The sequence below is a fragment of the Zootermopsis nevadensis genome, unplaced genomic scaffold, assembly GCF_977971745.1.
Source record: "Zootermopsis nevadensis isolate Lab colony 2312 unplaced genomic scaffold, Znev_1.0 Znev_ptg000016l, whole genome shotgun sequence".
NCBI lineage: Eukaryota > Metazoa > Arthropoda > Insecta > Blattodea > Termopsidae > Zootermopsis > Zootermopsis nevadensis.
The window spans coordinates 6,945,980-6,965,856 of record NW_028259148.1 but is presented as its reverse complement, the minus strand read 5'-3'; the positions used below and the strand labels follow the sequence as shown (position 1 = coordinate 6,965,856).

Sequence of the window (19,877 nt, the reverse complement as noted above, 5' to 3'; positions counted from 1 at the left end):
ATATTATTCTGGAGATGTTAAGATCTGCTGTAGCACCATGAGTCAGGGTTGTAAAATTGTTCATTGCATTGCTTGAATTGGAGATGATTGGTGGATGGGCAAATTGTGTAGGAAGGCTCTTATATGACGTTTTCACTCGCTGAGTTCCTGGCAGTGGCTGCTACCCCCACCCCCAAACGCTTTGCACTAGTTTCATAATAACTGCTAACAGATGGCAATACACTATGCTTGTTGCCAACTTGTAGCATTGAGATACCGTTGTGAATGTTGGTATTTTTCGCCTGTAATTCTTGTACCCATGATGCATTGCATGACGTGTCCTGCAAGTTTTATCAATTCCGTAGATATGTACTTTCGATTTTATTAGAAAGATATTTCCGATTTTAAGTTAAATGTTTGTAGGTTACGTCTTGTAAATATTTATCTCATACTTCAGCATATTGAATACAGAGTGACAGTATTTATTTAAACGTAATTTACGATATGATACTGTCCGAGTGTTTAGTGATTTGTAGTTTAGTAATACTTGGAGTATCAAATGGCTTTTATTTACCCGGTTTGGCACCGGTTAATTATTGCAAAGAGGGAGATGGAACTGGAGCCAAAACTTGCACGGTAATGTGTTACAAATGTTTCTTTCTTGTGTCTGTTTATTTTTCCTACTCTGGAAGGGGGCGGTAATTGGACGAAGAATTCTCGGTTGTGCTAATACATACAAAATTATATTAGTTCTGAGTAGAACGTTAATGCAGCTCACTGGCATGTCAGTGTTTATGTAATGTGCGCCTCTTTCGTAATGTCCTGGTTCTTTGGCTTTGTCATTAAAATTTTCATTAATGTGTGTCATCGGAATTCAGATGACTCATTTGCCACTGTGTTCAGACCTGATCCTGTATCCATGTAATACTGGGGATTTTATCCTTGGGGTATGACTGCCGAAACATTAAACAGACATCATCTTCATCCAAAGGAATGGTTGAGAAAGCATAGTGCTTACACAGAAGCAGAACTTCACATTCTGCTCTTACTAAAGTCATAATAATTGTCACCACCATTGCATCCTGTTTTAGAGTCTGTTTGTTAACTGTAGGAGATCAATCAAATGTATTGCTTTAATGATTGAAAACAAATGTTAGAAATTATGTCTTCACTTGTGTCAGTTCACTTCTTTTTCATTGATTGTTTTAATTTGGGGAAATGCTGAAAGTCACATGGCAGGTTGGGATAGTAATGGTTGTGGTAACATCGGAATGTTATACCTTTTAAAAACTGATGGATGGAGAGTGACATGAAGGGTGTATTGTCATGATGGAGCATCCAACATCTGACATTTTTTCAGCATTTTCTTTCAGATGGCCTCTCACAAACAATGCAAGACTTTTTTTGGAAAATATTTAATTAACTGTTTGACCTTGTGGAAGAAATTCAGAATGTTTCTTTTCCTCTCATGTCAAAAAGCACAATCAACTCTTCTTCACATGTGATCTTGATTAATGTGCATTATGCATTGTCAGTTATGTGGGTGCTTGTTTTGTTGTCATGCATGTTTGCACATAGGCAGTGCCGAAAGTAGTTATGGTTTAAAGAGAGTGAATTGTTACCTCTAGGGTTTTATCAAGTTTGAGTTTATTTTCTTCATCATCTTCCCCATATAAAATTCCTCAACCCTCCTCCTCCTCCCTGCATATTCTGATTGAACTCAGTGCTGACATATCCTCTTACAAATCTAATTGCTAAACATTTTTGAACTTCGTCTTGACGTTATTGTATTCTCCTCTTTTGGGTATTGAAGTCCTTGCACCCTTTGTTGCTTATATTCTCTTGGGGAATATTCATTACCATGAGGTAATTTTATAAACACACTGGTCATATTCAGTTATTTTTCTTTCCTTTTTTCGGAGTAAGCATATCAACACAAAACAAGTGAAATTATAGCTTTATGTATTATAATTATAGGTTTTGAGAGGTGAAAGTTTCTGAAGTAAATAAAAACATGAATTGTATGGTAACTTTTTTTCTATGCTGTTAGTTGCTGATATTGTAACAAAGTTAAAGTGACATTTAGGGTTGCTGCCAATTGCAGCTTTTGTGCATTTATATTAAACTTTCTTCTTGCAGAGTGATGTCCCACTGTATGTGAATCGTTTAAACACGGAAGAGTCTGCCATACCTTATGAGTATGATTAGTAAGTATTTGTATATTGTTCAACAGATGTAGGAATGTAAGTTAAAGTTTAAATGATACTTGATACATGTACATAATGAGATTTTTAATATTCATTGACATTTTTACCAATTTCAGAGTGTGTTTGTGTTTTCATGTGCATGCATGTGTGCATATATACACCCACCCACCCAGTCAAGTGAAAGGTGATGAAGAAGCTATATAATTTGCTTTCTGTTTCAGTTTTGACTTTTGCCAAGTTGAGGGCGTGGCATCACCTGTTGAGAACCTAGGACAAGTTGTTTTGGGAGAGAGAATCCGACCATCCCTGTACAAGGTACTGTCCATATAGTGTAAAAGGTATGGTATTTGTACTAAGAAGTATCAAAGAAATCATTCAAAATTATTTGTATACAAAAACTCCATCAGAGTTTAGTAATACGCAAGCAACATATTTAAGATGGACTATTATTGATGTTTTGTTTTTGGTATTACAATTGATTTTTATGTATGAATAATATATTCAGTGAAAAAGTTATATTATTTTTATGTTTGGTTTGGAGTAATGGAGACATCCATTTTTAGGTGGGAAACACTTTAATTGATTTATTTTGTATCAAAAATTAAATGCCTTGTATGATGGCATTTGATCCTTATTTGTATGTATGTTATTTTTCAAGGCTAGTTTAATGCTTTTATGTTAGTTTGCTGTCATATGGACCTGAACGTTATCAGTAATACGCCCGAACACCTCACTCAACTTCTTATCAGCTAGCTATTGGTCATCAGAATCATGAGATCTTCTCATGGATACTGGGATGCATTCAACATGACACAGTTTTGGAAAAGCTACTTATAAAACTTTATTGAAACTTTTAGTGATACATAGCGACACTGAAATGCGACTGCCCTTGGCCAGGAATTGACCGTTAGTGACGCCAACAGTTTACGAGATGCGATCGGAAAGTTTCAAGACTGTGTCAATAGAGGGCGAACCGGATGTAGTACGAGCTTCTGCCGCTATGGGGTACGGCCTACATTCATAGCGAATCAGTGTGCCAGCCGGCATCATCGAATTAGCATTTGTTTCTTAGTTACGGGCGTTTTGGTAGTGCATTACACCGACCCTCCTGCGATTGCGGAATGGCGTGTGCATCAAATTTTGCCAAAGACTCGCCAAAACGGCTACGGAAACCTATGAAATGCTAAAGCAAGCATTTGGGGAGTCCGCAATGGGTCATGCACAAACTTTTGTGTGGCATTCACGTTTTAAAAATGGCCGAACCTCTGTCGATGATGACGAGCGTTCTGGACGACCATCTTCGAGCACAACGCCCGAAAATGTTACGAAGATTCGGCAGGCCATTCACGAAGATCGACGTCGTACCATCAACGACTTGTGCGACATTGTTGGGATAGGCTATGGGACCTGCAGCTGATTCTAAAGGAAGAACTCCACATGCGACGCATCATGACAATGCGCCAGCACACACCGCCCTCAAAGTTCGGCAGTTTTTGGCCTCAAACACCATGGCCGTCATCCCGCACCCTCCTTATTCGCCGGATTTAGCTCCGTGTGACTTCTTCCTCTTCCCAAAGATGAAAATTCAGCTAAAGGGAAGGAGATTTGAGACGATAGAAGAGATTCAGGCAGAATCGCAGATGGTGCTTGACAGGCTGACAAAGAAAGATTTCCAGGGATGCTTCCAGGCTTGGCAGTGGCGCTGGGATCGTTGTGTTCACTCCCAGGGGAACTACTTCGAGGGTGATGGATGAATTTAATACCTGAGATAAGTGTACGGGTTTTTATAGGCGCAGTCTGGAAACTTTCCGATCGCACCTCGTATGGCGTGGGGTGGTGGAAACCAAAACACCTCCAATGGAAATTCTCACCAAGCTGAACAGCCAGCCCATGGTTCTTTGAAAAATTCAAGTTTTTAAACTAACTTCCTTCAAAAATATCTGGCTACAGTAATCATGCTAGGTGATGAACTGTTCTATTTTATATGTTATATTACTATTAGGCAGCTTTTAGAAGCACCTCAGATATGTAGCACGGCTGATATTTTTCATTATTCTTAGTTGGAAGGGAGTGACAGTAATACAGAAAAAGAGGAGGACAGAGTTAAAGGTGCATATGTGATACAAGAAATGAAAAAGTGGGAGTAAGCAATAAAGATATGAAAGAAGTCATTCACTGAAGATTTCCGTCTTCTGGGTTGTTGCTCTGTGTAGTCTGGTCGATGTTAACCAACGTTTCAGAGGTCATACTGCCTCCGTCATCCACCCTGATGACGGAGGCAGTATGACCTCTGAAACATTGGTTAACATCGACCAGACTACACAGCGCAACAACCCAGAAGACGGAAATCTTCATACTCACCGCTGTGAGAACCTCAAGTCTTACAAGTCATTCACTGTTGAATTTCAGTGGACCATTGTTACTAGTTTCTGATTTTCTAACAAACTAAGGTGGAGTACCTATTATTAACGATTGTACTGGAAAAAAATGAAAATAATAGCACATAGTTAATTTAAACTTCTGTTAAGTGATTTTATGAATTATACTAACTAGAATCATATGTATAGTTTGCTTCTAAAATGTGCCTGCCAGTGATTTCAGGAAAAACATTATGCAGCAGTCTGTAACTGGATGCTGAAAATTATTATTTATATACAAAAATTGGCAGAGGTACTACATGACCGTGTATTTATACTTGAAAATTGATAATTCATGTGTAAGCAGCACTGAAAATATTTGGACGTAAGAGAGCAGAAGTAACAGGAAGATGGAGAAAATTGCATAATGAAGTACCACATAATTTGTATTTTTCATGAAATATAAACACAATCACATCAAGAAGGATAAAGTGGGTAGGAAGGACATATGAGAAATTAATACAGATTTCCATAAGAAAACCCAAAAGGAGAGAGACCATTTGGGATAACTTAATATGGATGGTGGGGTAATATTAAAGTGGCTTTTAAAGAAACAAGGTACCGTCAAAGCTTAGGAATTACTTGACTAGCTGAGTAAATGACTGCTGCTTATAGTTACTAACAAATGTTATGAAAGAATCTTTTCTGTAGAGTAAGTCAAGTAACATCCACACAGTTACCTCTTGGGTGCTTTTGGTTTAAGATAATATGAGAGAAAGTGAAATAAAGCACTTGTTGCCTGCTTTAAATTATCCTGGAGGAATAGATGCTAGTCACAAAACCTGCAGTCAGGATAGTTGGTCCTCAACCTTATGTCAAACATGCAACATCTTGAATATGTAGACTGATTGCTGCATTGTTGTGATTCTTGGAATTGTAATGTAATTTTAAAGAGAGAGAGAGAGTGTGTGTGCATAGCTTTGTCAGGCATGGTTTTTTTGCCTAAGACACTCATATAATGAATGCCAATTTATATTTGCAGATTGAGTTCATGCAGGATAATCCCTGTCAGTTATTGTGTACAAAAACATACAAGATAAAGGATAAGGATTCAGAGGAAAAACTGCTTTTGCTTAAAAAAGGCATGAGACTTAATTATCAGCATCACTGGATTGTTGGTAAGGAACTTGCAAGAACTGTATGTTGTGGTGGTAGTCACTTTATAATCTAGTTCAGATTCTACCATTAATGTAACCACCTTAGTGTGTTAGTTTTAAGAAATCCTTTTCCATGCTATGTGCTCCTCCTGCAACAGTGTCCACTGCTTTCCTACTCTTTTTTGTATATCTTTCCTCTGGTCTCTCCATCTTGTTCGTGGTCTCTTCAGTTAATTCTTATTTGGTATCTTTATTTTTTGCTTGCTATCATTAAATTTCTGTTTGCATATAACATGTCCATACCAATGCATCCTTAATTTCATCACTTTTATTGTTACTCTTTCATATCTTGTCTAAATCCTGGTTTCAGTTTTTATGTTTCTTTCTTCCATGTCCTTTTTTCTTCATTGTATGTCTACTGACTGCAAAATGTTTGTGTAATCTGGAATAAAATATGGTTTGTTTCCAGATAACATGCCAGTAACGTGGTGTTATCCTTTGGAAGATAACCGTCAGTATTGTAGCCCAGGCTTCCCCATGGGATGTTATGTCAGGGAAAATGGCGGATCACAGGACTGTATTATCAGTGTATGTACAAATTGTCGGTATTGTTCAGTTTTCACACTTTCGAGGTTCTGTGCTCTTATTTGAATCCAAAACATGCTTAATTGTTTAATTATTTATTTACAGAGTATTTTTTTATTTTTCTCATATAAGCAGTGGCATCCTCCTCCTACATAGATTTGCCCTGAAGTTTAAGCTGTTAAAAAAGTTATTCAATTTTCAGTAAAAATTGAATTTTGTAAATTGTAGTATGTGTATGATGTAGTTTTCTGAAAGTGGATTTTGATAAATGCATGATGTCCTTGAGATACAGGTAAGATATCCCAGTTTTAAATGTATGTTGCACATTTACATACATTTTCTTCTATTTCTGCTAATTTCTTTGATCCAGAACTGAAGTGTGGTAGTTCAGTTGTGAATATCATAATTTATTAAATATACATCTAGAGTTTAACAGTGTCTTACTCCCACATAAGTACTGAATGTTGTCAGCACTCACTCATATTGTCCATGGCATATCTTGATGCCATAGCATCATCATCTTATGGAATTTTGTTCACATGGGCTACATTTTCTTAAATTCTTCCTTTTCCTTTATCTTTCCGCATTAAACGTATTCTTTCCATAAAAAGTAACTTTCCAATAAAGACAGCTTCCTTTAATGCATTTCAAAATATGCTATGGATTCATTTGCAGACTACAGTTATTTTTGATACTGATATATGTTAAATATCATAGTTCTTAAATGCAAAGTAATAAGTGAAAATATGAAAGAATTAAAAGGTGCTTTACTGGTATGCTCTGTACACTGAGTTTTATATATTGATGTAGATACATGTGCCATGTTTGCTTCCTGCATAATATGTAATATTAATATCTCATCTTTCATATGCAGGACAGAATCATGATATAAAGATAGCTAGTAAATCCTTGGAAAATATGTTTGCGAACAGTAACAGATCTAAATCTAAAATTATATTTTACTTGTTTTTTGTGTATACTGGCTTCGTCAGAGGGGACCCACTTAGATCGAGGATATTTGAAACAGGATGCCGGGGAGAATATTTGAACTGAAGAGGAAATGTGAGAAAATTTCAGATTGACATACTTCGTAGTGTATACACTTCATCGAATATTTTATGATTATCAGATCAGGGAGGATAAGATGGTTTGTGCATGTAGTATACATGGCAGAGGTGATTAAATGCATGCAAATATTAGTCAGAAAACCTGAATGGAAGTGACCGCAAAGAGGAATTGTTCATGTGAATATAATATTTAAATGGCTGTTCAAGAAATGGTGTGGGTTAGAGTCATCCATCTCAGGATAGGGACCATTTGTAGGTACAGTAATGAACCGTAACCTTTCTTCGTCGGTTGGGGATTTCTTGATCAGCTGAGTGAATGTTGACTTCTTTACAATGATTCTGCTCCTTGATTTATTACTACAGTATTTTATTACGTCAGTGTATCAAGTAATCTTTAGTTGCTATTGGTTACTCTATAAATGTTTTAAATTTTACTCCTTTTTTGTTTTCGCTTTAATGCTAGATGTTTGTAATGGTTCAGTTAGTACTTGATGTCTTTTAATTATAATTGCAGTCCAACTACAACAAACCCAAAACCTTTTATATCTTCAACCACGTTGATCTGGTCATTACATACCACAGTGGTAAGGGTGAAGATTGGGATGTTGGCTTTGGATCTAATGGTGGGCGTATCATATGTGAGTAACCTGCTTGCTACATTTTATATATTTTTGTTATTGTAACTAGCTTAATAATGTTGTCTCTGGTATGTGGTATAAAATTTGAAATTATTATTTGAATTTGAAGTTCATAGCCATGTGTAAGTATTTAGTAGCTGCTTCTCAGAACACAATATTAAGAACCTATCCTGGTCCAGTTTAGTTCTCACTCTTGTAAGATATTTCTCCTCTTTTCTTTTTAGTATTATCCTCTAATAACCTTCTTGGTCTTCAGTCTGGCTACATTATCCATATAAATAGTGTGCATTTCCACTCTTTCCATTAAAGAAAACTGGTTAGAAACCTCGGTAGACATACAGGGTGGCACACAAAATGATACCCGACTGAAAGTTTAAGTAAAGGCTTTAATATTCATATAATGGGACATATATATCTATGAACACAAAGAACAATTCATGGAGATTTATCCTTTATGGATTACATGCTTAATATGACCACTGTTCTGTCGTGCAACTTCCAAAACACGAACGGCTACGTTCGTGATTACTCGATGGCACATATCCTCCGAAATTTCACCATACATTTAAACAATCAAAGCCCTGAGTTGCATGATTGAGGCTGGTTTTTTTGGAAACAGTTTTTCCTTAAGGTAACCCCAACAGAAAAATTTGCAGGGGTTTATGTCCGGACTATTGGGTGGCCACTTCTGTCCACATCCGTGGCGAGCAGGATATCGGTGAGAAATCACACGTGGACCGAAAGTGTCGTGCAGGAAGTCCAAGAAAACGTTTGCTGTGTGTGGTGTAGCCTTCTGGGTTGATTTTCCCGGGCTTCTTTGCATGGCTACTCTGACAGCTTCAATGTTCTGTGGGCTTCGCACACTTGCGGCACGTCCACGTTTCTTTTCCAACACTGTACCATCCTGTTGAAACTGCTGATGAAGTCTGAATAGTTTTTGGAGCAGGGGCCCACCGCGTACCAAAATGGGCATTAAACCGTCTCTGTGTTTCCACAACACTTTTTGTTTCCGCAGAAAACAAAACTGAACTGTAAGTCTTCCCTTGTCTGCCATCTTCTGCATACTGGCAGGAAACCGTGACATAATCACCTCGCGTTAGCTAGGTGATGTATGTGTCACCTAATGGTATCTCCATGAACTACTGCACTTACCCACATGACCGAAAACTTCATCCGTAACGTGGTTGCTGATTTATCGTTAAAACAAATAGGGCATCATTTCGTGCGCCACCCTGTAGATTGATGTGGTCCTATAGCAGCCTGACCGGAGATGGAGAAATGGAGAAAACTAATGAGATGGAAGGATTATGTATACAGTTGAACCTTATAGAGCACCACACTTTGTCCTAGGTGTTATATGGACTGGTGGTAAATTGAACTTTTTATGTTGGGGTATTTGTGTTTTTATTTATTTATTTATAAATTAATTAAAGTGCCCCTTGGGGCACAGAATACTGTAGTTAGGATTTTGAAGGTAAAAGAAAAGACAAAATTGTGGTGTATGTATCTGAGTTTAATTTGACTGTAACTTGTGTTACAAGCATGTTTGTCTCATTTTTTGTCCAAAGATTCCTTTTTCCTCTTAAATGGAATATTTTTGCAGTTTGTACAGAGTGTAAGAATATGCAAGAACAGCTTTTGAAGATTATGGTGTGTTTCTTGGTACTCCCTATATTTCTCAGATGTTGGGGTAAATGTGTACAAGTCCAGAAATTGCAACTGAAGTATTGCTACTTTACTGCCTGCATTTTATATTATCTGTAGCATAGCAAAAAACTGTCACTTCAATCTTAAATTAATGTGTAAATTGAAAATCATATTTCTGTATATTTTTCGTAAAACCAGTAAGCATTATTTGTGAGAACTACTTGAAAATTATTTTTCATTTTCTGAACTTTCAAGACTTACACCCATTTACCCTGGCAGTTGTTTTGTCGAACGTGTATGAATTTCTTCTCTGTTTATGTTCCTTTAAAATATTACAGCTCACTATGTGTTTTAAGTGCAAAAATTGGCCTCAAAATGTTGTGCTTTTCATTTAGCTGTGAAAGTGACTCCTCGCAGCATCAAGCACTCAGATCCAGATAAACTTGACTGTTCTGAGAAAGACCCAATGGATATAACAGGCAACGAACTGAAACATGATTTAAATATCGTGTATTCCTATAGCGTCAAGTTTGTGGTAAGTATCCTGCTCTAGAAGTAGCTAACAAACTAATTCCACTCAGCTTTGTCCTTGAGAAGCTTATAGTGACTTGAGAATTCTCTGTCTTAAGGAATTTGATTTTTCATTATTATGTTCACAAGATCCCACCAATGAACCCTATTCTGAGCCAGATGAATCCAGTCCACACACTCACATGCTGTTTCTGTAAGATGCATTTTAATATTGTTCTCCCACCTCTTAGGTCACCCATGTGGTGGTCTCTCCCCTTTTACATGCATCTGTTATGTCCTACCTATTTCATCCTTCTCAATTTGACCAATCTAATGTATGTTGATGAGTAGAAAATAAGGGACTTTTTCCTGTGTAATTTCTTTAACCTTTTGTTGCTTGCTCTGACTTAGGTCCAGATGGGTCTTGTTTTTTTCAGATGAATAATACCACCAAATGGTCGTCACGATGGGACTACATCCTGGAGTCAATGCCACATACAAATATACAGTGGTTTAGCATTCTTAACTCTCTTGTCATTGTCCTTTTTCTCTCTGGTATGGTAGCCATGATAATGCTCAGAACTCTTCACAAGGACATTGCCCGCTATAATCAGGTAAATAAGGTATTTTGTATGATGCCACATATTTTCATGAATGCTGCAGATATAATAGTTCAAGAAATCTTGTGTTTATTAATTTATTGGTACATGTTATGAAATACATCTTATAACTGTTAAGAATGCACAGCCTTTCTCTTGCCAAATAAGAGGGTTTTGCCCATTGCATTATTTTGGGGTGTTTTCATGTGTAAGCAGCAGCGTCCATAATTCGATGCAGGAGTCCCTTTCTTGCAAGTGCTTTGTTACCATCAATTATCTGTTTTACTAGATCCTATAAAAATAAATCAAGCAGGGTTAGGTCCGGTGATCTTGGCAGCCAAGTTATTTTTCTATGATGATCATTTCAGTGATTTTTATAATGCTGATTCAGGTTGTAGGATGTGAGGGTCTCACAGCGGTGTATAGAAAGATGGCTGTCTTCTGAGTTGTAGCATATCTGTGACCTCCGAAATGTTGGTAAACTTCTACCAGACTGCTTAGAGCTACAGCCCAGAAGACAGCCATATTCCTGGTTTAAGTAAGCTGTAATCTGATGACCAAAATGTGTAATTGCTCTGTTATAGTGAAAGAAGGCCCTGGGCCTTGTCTGCAGAGGCATGTCCTCCATTAAAAGTGGCAATTTATTCATCAGGAAGTCCACTTAATTGTCAGTAGTTACATGTGCTAACATGAATGGTCTAACCATGGCAGACATTTTGAACATCTGTAAGATGTATATCATGAAGTGTAGCAATTAATTCTTCTGATTAATATTCCAAATTATGTTTCTTGTGTGTACCTTGAAACTGCCATAGCTTCTCAATGGTTGGAAATATGACTACTATTGCATAAACATTTGTTACTCTGAATTACCTTTGAAATCACCCCTCACCATATGGCAGACTAGTTTTGAAGACTGTGGTTATGCATTATTTATGGATGTGTTTAGTGCTAAGTGCTGCTGATTGATTTTAAAGTAGATAGGGTGTATTTCATTGTCAGAAATGAGCATATGTCACAATGTGTGAGGCCCATTGAGTATGAAGCATAAGGGATAAGCTAGGTGGTGTTTTGTAGAAAAAAATACTTTGGTTACAACTTGCACATTACTGTGAAACAGTTTCATACTGTAAACACTTTTTCTGTAGCCTTTGTATTCTAAACAGTTACTAGAATTGTACTGTATTTTACAGATTGATTCGGGTGAAGATGCACAGGAAGAGTTTGGTTGGAAACTGGTGCATGGTGATGTATTTCGTCCGCCTCGCAAAGGAATGTTGCTGTCTGTACTGCTGGGTTCAGGAACACAAGTTTATTTCATGTCCCTCATTACTCTGGGTAAAATTACATGGGGTTTATGGGCTGAATAGAGCAAAGTTGATAGAGATGTTATTGTACTAGTTTGGCCAAGATATTTTGTGATGTTTGGCTTTTGAAATGGTTTCATCACCTCATGTTCCAATGCTAGTTTCAGCTTTTAATATAGAACCCATTATGCCTTCATTTTTACACTTATGCAAATATCAGTAGTAATAAATAGTTTGAATGCTGTTAATGGTATCAATACCAAAGGAATATATAAAATACAAATAACAATAGTCCATAAGGACTTGTTTTATTGCGGTTCTGTGATGTTTGTTCCAGCATTTGCATGCTTGGGTTTCCTGTCGCCTGCGAATCGTGGAGCGCTGATGACTTGTGCAATGGTGTTGTTTGTTTGTCTGGGCACTCCAGCTGGATATGTATCTGCTCGTGTGTACAAGAGTTTTGGTGGAGAAAAATGGAAATCTAATGTACTTCTTACTTCAATGCTGAGTCCAGGGTAAATTTATAGTAATGAAGATAGTACTTTTACCAAATACTATTTGTGTGTTTAATGTATATTACATTCCGTCTAATGTTGTCTTTACACAGTATTCATATACTTTTTCATGTCTTGTAACATATCAGTACATGTTTTGGGTCACTTAGTCCATTTTCAGGTATTTCTTGTTCATTTCTAATGCTTAGTGGTTTCCTAAATTAGGGCTGCAACAATGTTTGTTGCTTCTAGGTTCATTAAAGTTTAAAATTATATTGGTATTTCTTGAAAATTAGTTATGTTTGAGTTAAAATATAGGTATTTGTCAAGACTACTCATTTAATTAAAATCATGTAGAATTCACAATAAGTTATAAATTAAATTTGGCTTGTTACAGCCTTGTATTCTGCTTGTTCTTCGTGATGAACCTGGTTCTCTGGAGCAAGGGCAGCTCAGGAGCTATTCCTTTCACCACACTCATTGCTCTTCTTGCTCTCTGGTTTGGAGTTTCTGTTCCGCTCACCTTTATCGGAGCATACTTTGGATTCAGGAAGAGGGTATGGCTAATATCTTGTTTTTAAATTTTGGCAGAGTGAGTCGTCTAGTCCTAGTGATTAAATATCATTATTGAAATTAATTGTAAGTAACCTAGAACTTTTTCAGACATTCAATTATATACAGTATGCAAGGAATAAGAACTGTCATAGATCAATTGCCAGCCTCATGTTTTTATAAAGGTGCTTCAGTACTGACCTCAGAATCTTCAACAGTGTACCACCCGATCTCAAAAATATTTAAGATAAAAAGGAGAAATGTGAAGTTGCATTAAAAAGATCTAAATACACAGTAGATGTCAAGTGTTAACTTTTTTATTTTTAATAATAATAATAATAATCTGTGCCCTCTGAGAGCCAAAGCCGACTAGCTGGCTACTGGCCTCACGTTCACATGCCTAAGCAAAGGTGAACGATCATCCAACCAGATATAGGGTGACGTGTGGTCAGCATGACGAACCCCCGGCCATTGCTAGTTTTCACAACCGGATTATGCTACCCATTGTAGTTTCCCAATTTCCTCACGATGCTGGGTTGGAACCGGTCCCATACACCCGTTGAAAATCTCATGAGAAATTTATTTCCTCGAGACTCAAACCATCACGTATTCTGTATCACCAGTCCGAAGCATGATTCCTCAGTTGGCGAACTTGGCGTAGCTGAATAAAGTTGATTATGGATTAGATGACCAGAATTACTCTTAGATTCCCAGCAAGTTTAGGGACTTTGCTCTGTCACTGCATGTCAATTTGTCATGGGGCCCACCCAGCCTCATATCCAATTGCTCTAAGTGTTCTGGGGTTGAAGTGGATGGAGCATGAAGTGTGGAACAAGACTGGGCAAAGATTTGGCTGGTGCAGGCACTGAATATAGTTATTAGAATTCTGTAATAAATGTTGCTGGATAAGTGTCTGATTTAGTTCTGTAAGTGTAAACTGTTGAAATGGAAACATTACTATTTAGTCTGCCATAATTAATTATTGTCTAAATAAAATTTATTTTCTTTAGATTGATAATTTTAAAATATTAATTAAAAACATTGATCAGTTAGCACTCACTTTAATTCCTAATTTTTGTTGTCCAACTTCATGCATTATAGTGGATGCAAGTTTTATTGTTGCTAACGGTAATAAAGCAAGGGGGGAAAATCCACAAACTTCATGTTTTGAATTTGTAGGTTACTGATAGTTGTACAATATTTTTATAACTTCCCATTGTTGTTTTTAATGTTATTACAGCCAATTGAACATCCAGTGAGAACAAACCAAATTCCTCGGCAAATCCCTGATCAGAGCCTTTACACACAGCCAATTCCAGGAATAATAATGGGTGGAGTTCTACCATTTGGCTGCATTTTCATACAGTTGTTCTTTATTCTTAACTCACTATGGTAAGATGATAATACAGAGTCCAGCCATAACCATTACTAGTTTAACAAAAGCAAAAAAAAAAAGCTGCATTGACATACATGTTCTACTCTTGGAAAAGTTGCACAAAGTGTGAGGTTAGGTTATGCGTGTATCCAATTAGAGCATTAACTTAGGAGTACTTCACAGCGTGATAGATGCCTATTAGTTTACAAATATAGCAAGTGTTTCCTTGTCACATGAGTAATAACAAAGTATTATATATTTAATTTTAGAGAAAATAACCCTTTAGAAAATAAACTATTTTTCTGGGCTCATGTTTTTGTTTGCATGAGGACCATTTTTATTTCATAACTTTAGTCAGTGGCTTAGAAGATGTCTGCTATTTTTCATAAGGTTGCATCTGTGTATTTAATTACTGGGATTCGGTCTGGCCAGCGAGAGGTACAGAGTTTAAAACATTCAGAGGATTTTTCACACTGGTACCTACAGATGTTGGTAACTGCTGTTCTCTAGGTTCATGTATGGCCAAGTTTATAACTAGATTGTCTGTCAGACTAGAAACTAGTGTCTAGAAAAACTTGGCCAGGTATTTTTCATGTTGGAATGCGAATTACTTAAGATTGCGTTGTAAATTGTAATTTCTTGGTTTGCAGGTCAAGTCAGATATACTACATGTTTGGATTTCTGTTCCTGGTTTTCATCATACTTGTTATCACTTGCTCAGAAACAACGATCCTGCTCTGCTACTTCCATTTGTGTGCAGAGGTGACATAATTTTTACTTGATTTCAGTGTTTCTGAAATAATGTTGTATGTCCTTATGGCAGCTAGATGCATAGTAAATGTAAATTTGGAAAAATTGCAACATGCTTCATCAATATTTCCTGTGAATATATATGCACATGTATTGGTACATGTAATGAGTGTCGTTGTTGTTTCTAGGATTACCATTGGTGGTGGCGTAGTTTCCTCACAAGTGGTTTTACTGCATTCTATCTATTCGTGTACTGTATCCACTATTTTGTCACCAAGCTTAACATTGAAGATGCAGCATCTATATTTGTCTATTTTGGATACACTCTTATTATGGTGTTCCTCTTCTTTCTCTTAACAGGTAAGATATTACTAAAAGACTTAGATCGATTCTTGTCTTCTGGAGCTCATCTTACAACATACCCATAATTATAAAACTTGAAAGGATTTTGTAAATTGTTTTTTGGCTGTTATTTATTGTTTTGTAGTCTGTCGCTCTAACAGAAGAACATAAAGTCATGGTGTTTAGAGGAAAATGATGAGGAGAATATTTGGACATAAGAAAGTGGATGTTACGTGAGGCTGATGCTTCAGAATTCCTTTTTGCCTGCGTTGTTAAGAGTGATTAAATCGAGTGCTGTGAGGTGGATGGTGTACGTGTTTGCATTTAACATTTTGGTTAGGTTGCCTCAAAGGAAGATGCCATTTGACGACTACGTATCAGTCAGATAATATTATTAAAATGAGCCTTATGAAATAGATGTTAGGATCCGCTGGCAGGTTTCTGTAGAGACAGTGATGGTCCTTTGAGTTTAATAAAAGTATGGGATTTTATGACCACCCTCTTGAAGGCAGTTACTTTGATGTGAACATATGCAACAGTCTCTGAATTATTCTCTTTTTTCTAGGATCCATAGGATTTTTTGCGTGCTTCTGGTTTGTAAGGAAAATCTACAGTGTGGTGAAAGTAGATTAAGTGCGGTTGAAGAATTACAGTTGGTTGAACAATGGAAGTTTGTGATAAGAACATGTTCAGACATAAATTATCATAGTACTGTTTTCCACATGAAGTGGAATTTTGAGTATGTTGTGTGGAGTTTGAATGTAAATTGTTCTTGTCAACCAATGCTCTGTTATAATGATAATGCACAAAGCCATACAATTCATCAGGTAGCAAGAATGGGAGACAATCATGTATCATTGTCATACGTCATAATTTTGAGAACAGGAAGTGATGCGTTTCAGTTTCCTGGTGGAATGGAATGATGGATTTAATGTTTAAACATTTCTTCGTAACGGAAGATGGACATTTCTTACCAATCTGAGAAAGGTTGTTTTGTGACTAAACACAGACGACAGATATTCGTCATTGACGTCAAGCTGTTAGATACCTGTACAGTAATTGCCTAGATTAATGATAGAGTTAGATATAATTTAATGTTTACAAGTTGGCCAGATTGGCTTGTATTTCTTTTCGTTAAGTGCTCTGGGCTTGTGATTTGTTATAAAAATTAACAGAGGTTATTTCACTGTGAGACATTAAGATGTTACACATCTGTAGTGCGCAGCATTGGCTTATGTTTAAATGAAATTTGCATACTAAGAGTATTTGCAACATTATTATTATTATTATGAATGAACACTCATGTTGATTTATAATTTTTCAGTAGAACTCTTGCAGTAGTTCTGAATATAAGCTGAGATTTAAGAAGTTTGATTTTTTTAAGTACGAGCGAAACTGTATTGCTCTAAACGATGGGTTTTGTTTCCAAATCTTTTGTAGTGTGGTAGATTGCAAAGGATAATGTTAACCCTTCCACCATTATGAACAGAACATTTCAGCCAGTTTGGAACATGTGGATTCTTGCAGATGGAGCTGATCCTTGAAGTGTAGGGGGTATTGTGACATCAGTTTTGGGTTTCAGGAAATTCCACAGAAAATAAATAAGGAAAGGAAAGATGTGAGGTTAATATTTTTATCAGGATGCATTATTGCACATACACTTGGATCAGTATTGGCTAACAGTGGAAGGGATATGTCTTGAAACACATGTAAAATATACAATTATAAGGAATGTTCCAAAAGTAAGGTACACAAGTTTATTGTAACACAGCATTTATTATGGCCACAATAAAATTATCTTAATCCACAAACTACTGCTCCGGTAAATTCGGTTTTTCTGGAGCCAAAGGACATGAAAATCTGAGGATACCAAGTCTGGACTGTGTAACACTTTTGGGTCTGCCGGCTGTGTGGTGTCACGTTATGGAACGTGATCACACCTTATGTTTTCCATACACAGCATTAAGCTCCTGATGAATTTATGTTGGACTGTTGCCATTTCCATGCAGAAAACGAATTAAATTTTTTACTTCTATGTGTGTCTAGCTCTACAGTCTTGCTATCATTTTGGTTTGGATGTCATGTACACGTGTGCAGTCTTTGTGTGCTCTTCTTGATATTCAAACATTTGCATGCAAAATGCTTCTAGTTATGAACATTTACTTCCTGCTTGTTCCTTACTTTCAGAACTTTTTTAGTTCCAGGTTGCCTTGTAGAATACATGTAAATAGTGAACCCTGTAAGCCATTGACTATTTACATAACTTTTTGTATTGTCTTGGTTGACCACATAGCATTGAGGATCATCAGTGGAAGGGTTAATACATATTTCTGCGCAAACTTAAGAGTAACCTTTTAGTAATTATTATTCTTGGTCTTTAGAATTATACCGGGTGTGGCAGAGGAAACGCATGTTTTTCAAATAACAATAACTCAGTTGATTTTCAAGTTAAAAAAGTTTTAATTACACAAAAAGAAAGGTTTTACAATGCAGTTTTTGTTGAACATTTTTGAATTACTTCCGAAAAATAACGTCCGTCAAGTGACGCCCTTCCTTCTGTACACACTCTTGCAGCACCTCTTCGAAATTCTGCATTGCTCTTCCCAACATTTCTTCCCCCACAGTAGTGATTTCCTGTGCGAATGGAATCTTTCAGTTCCTGGGTGTTGCATGGTTTGTTTCTGTAGACCTTTGATTTGAAGTAACCCCACAAAAAATAGTCACATACGGATAGGTCAGGGGAGCGAGGCGGCCAAGGGATATCACCGAAACAGGAGATGACGTTTTGGGGAAACATGCCATGAACCACCTGCATCGATGCTCTCGGGCCCACGGTGCCATGGCTACTGAAACTGCATCATCTAAGCTGTCTACTAGCAAGGGGCGGAAATCCTCCACCCTCCTCCTTGCCGAGTACTAACCATTTGAAAAACATGCGTTTCCTCTGCCGCACCCAGTATAAGATTGAATTGTAGAATTCTTCACAGTATTTCTTTTATGTTTGGAACCCTCACTACACAACAGAATATGTTGTCAGTTATTTAGATATTACAGTTTTCATAAACATTTTATCATATATGTGATACATAATAAAAATCTTAAGCGCAAGTGATTTCTTAAGTTTAAATTAAGAGTAGCCTCCATTAATTAATTCTCACTGTTCATATGCACCGAACAATTAAAGGTTAAGTGCAGTACTGAAATACGGTTATCATTTTGGTAGTAAGCAACTTAATTTAAAGTCATGTTACTTTATGCTTATGTTGCTGAATGTAAGAAAAGAGTTTTTAATTTATACACTATAAATATTGTCTTTTGATGTATGCAAAGACTTTATTTCACATGTGAGGTGTGTGCAAGGGTCAGGCATTTGTTAGTGATTACTCAGTTTCTTAAAATATTAATCAGAAACTTTAATAAATTTATAAATTCCTGTAGGATTTATTTAGTTCTTGTGTTATAAACAGTATATATCAGCATCTGTTATGTGTTTGAAACGTGTCTCATTTGGTGACAAGACTGTCTTGTTGCATTAAATGTTGTGTGATTTTTCCATTTTAGGAGATCCTGTTTCTAGAAATTATGTTCGTTCTAAGAATTGTAATTAAAATACATTTTAAATTGGTACTATTTATGTGTCTGCTGGTATTGTGATTTAACCAATGAACTCAGTGTGTTATATAAGTTTTCAGTTGTCCAGAATTGTAAGGTCTTGTAAAGTTCTGGAGACATTTTATTTCCATAAAAGAAGCCAATATTGAATGACTCAGTAAAGTAATGAGGATAGGTAAGACAAAATGAATAGAGTAATTTTGTGAACATGAGACATGTAATATCCTTTTTTACAATTTGTTCTTAATTTGTTGAGAGATTCTCGGGCTACAAGCCTGAGAGTCTTCCATCGACTTCAGTCGCCGCGAAAGCTTCGCTTTATACATTTATTCTTAATTTTATGCTTTAACTGGGGACTCGGTGGTGGCAAGTGCTTCACTCTTGGAGACGCTGCAATGTCTGTGGACCTCGCAAACCAAGACTATTTCAAGAATTGAAATTGCATGTATTGAAATACAGAAATTTGTTGACTGAAATGTAAGCTTTCCTTTTTATTATTTATGCCATTTTTACTAGGGTTTTGAAGCATTCTTTCATTTATTTTACGGATTAGTAGTTAAGTAGAAATAATGGTGATCATCCGTGTGGATTCAGCTTCTTTGAGAGCCTTACTTGAAGAGTACTTATGTTTCTTGTTACCGGACATCATGGTGTAGTGGTTAGCATTCCTGCTTTGTATCTGGGAAGTCCCTGATTCAC

The 19,877-nt window shown here is 36.6% G+C and overlaps 1 protein-coding gene across 1 annotated transcript; it reads left to right on the top strand.

Moving 5' to 3' along the window:
• Positions 1-298: 298 nt before the first annotated feature.
• On the top strand, positions 299-19,196 carry TM9SF2 (transmembrane 9 superfamily protein member 2). The gene is made up of 15 exons (XM_022079635.2): positions 299-615; positions 2,119-2,186; positions 2,408-2,501; positions 5,586-5,721; positions 6,170-6,288; positions 7,867-7,990; positions 10,033-10,172; positions 10,585-10,761; positions 11,940-12,084; positions 12,391-12,568; positions 12,945-13,104; positions 14,340-14,491; positions 15,125-15,236; positions 15,413-15,584; positions 16,132-19,196. Exons 1-15 carry the CDS (start codon positions 484-486, stop codon positions 16,197-16,199), a joined length of 1,977 nt encoding a protein of 658 aa, XP_021935327.1. The 5' UTR covers positions 299-483; the 3' UTR covers positions 16,200-19,196.
• The last annotated feature ends 681 nt before the right edge of the window (positions 19,197-19,877 follow it).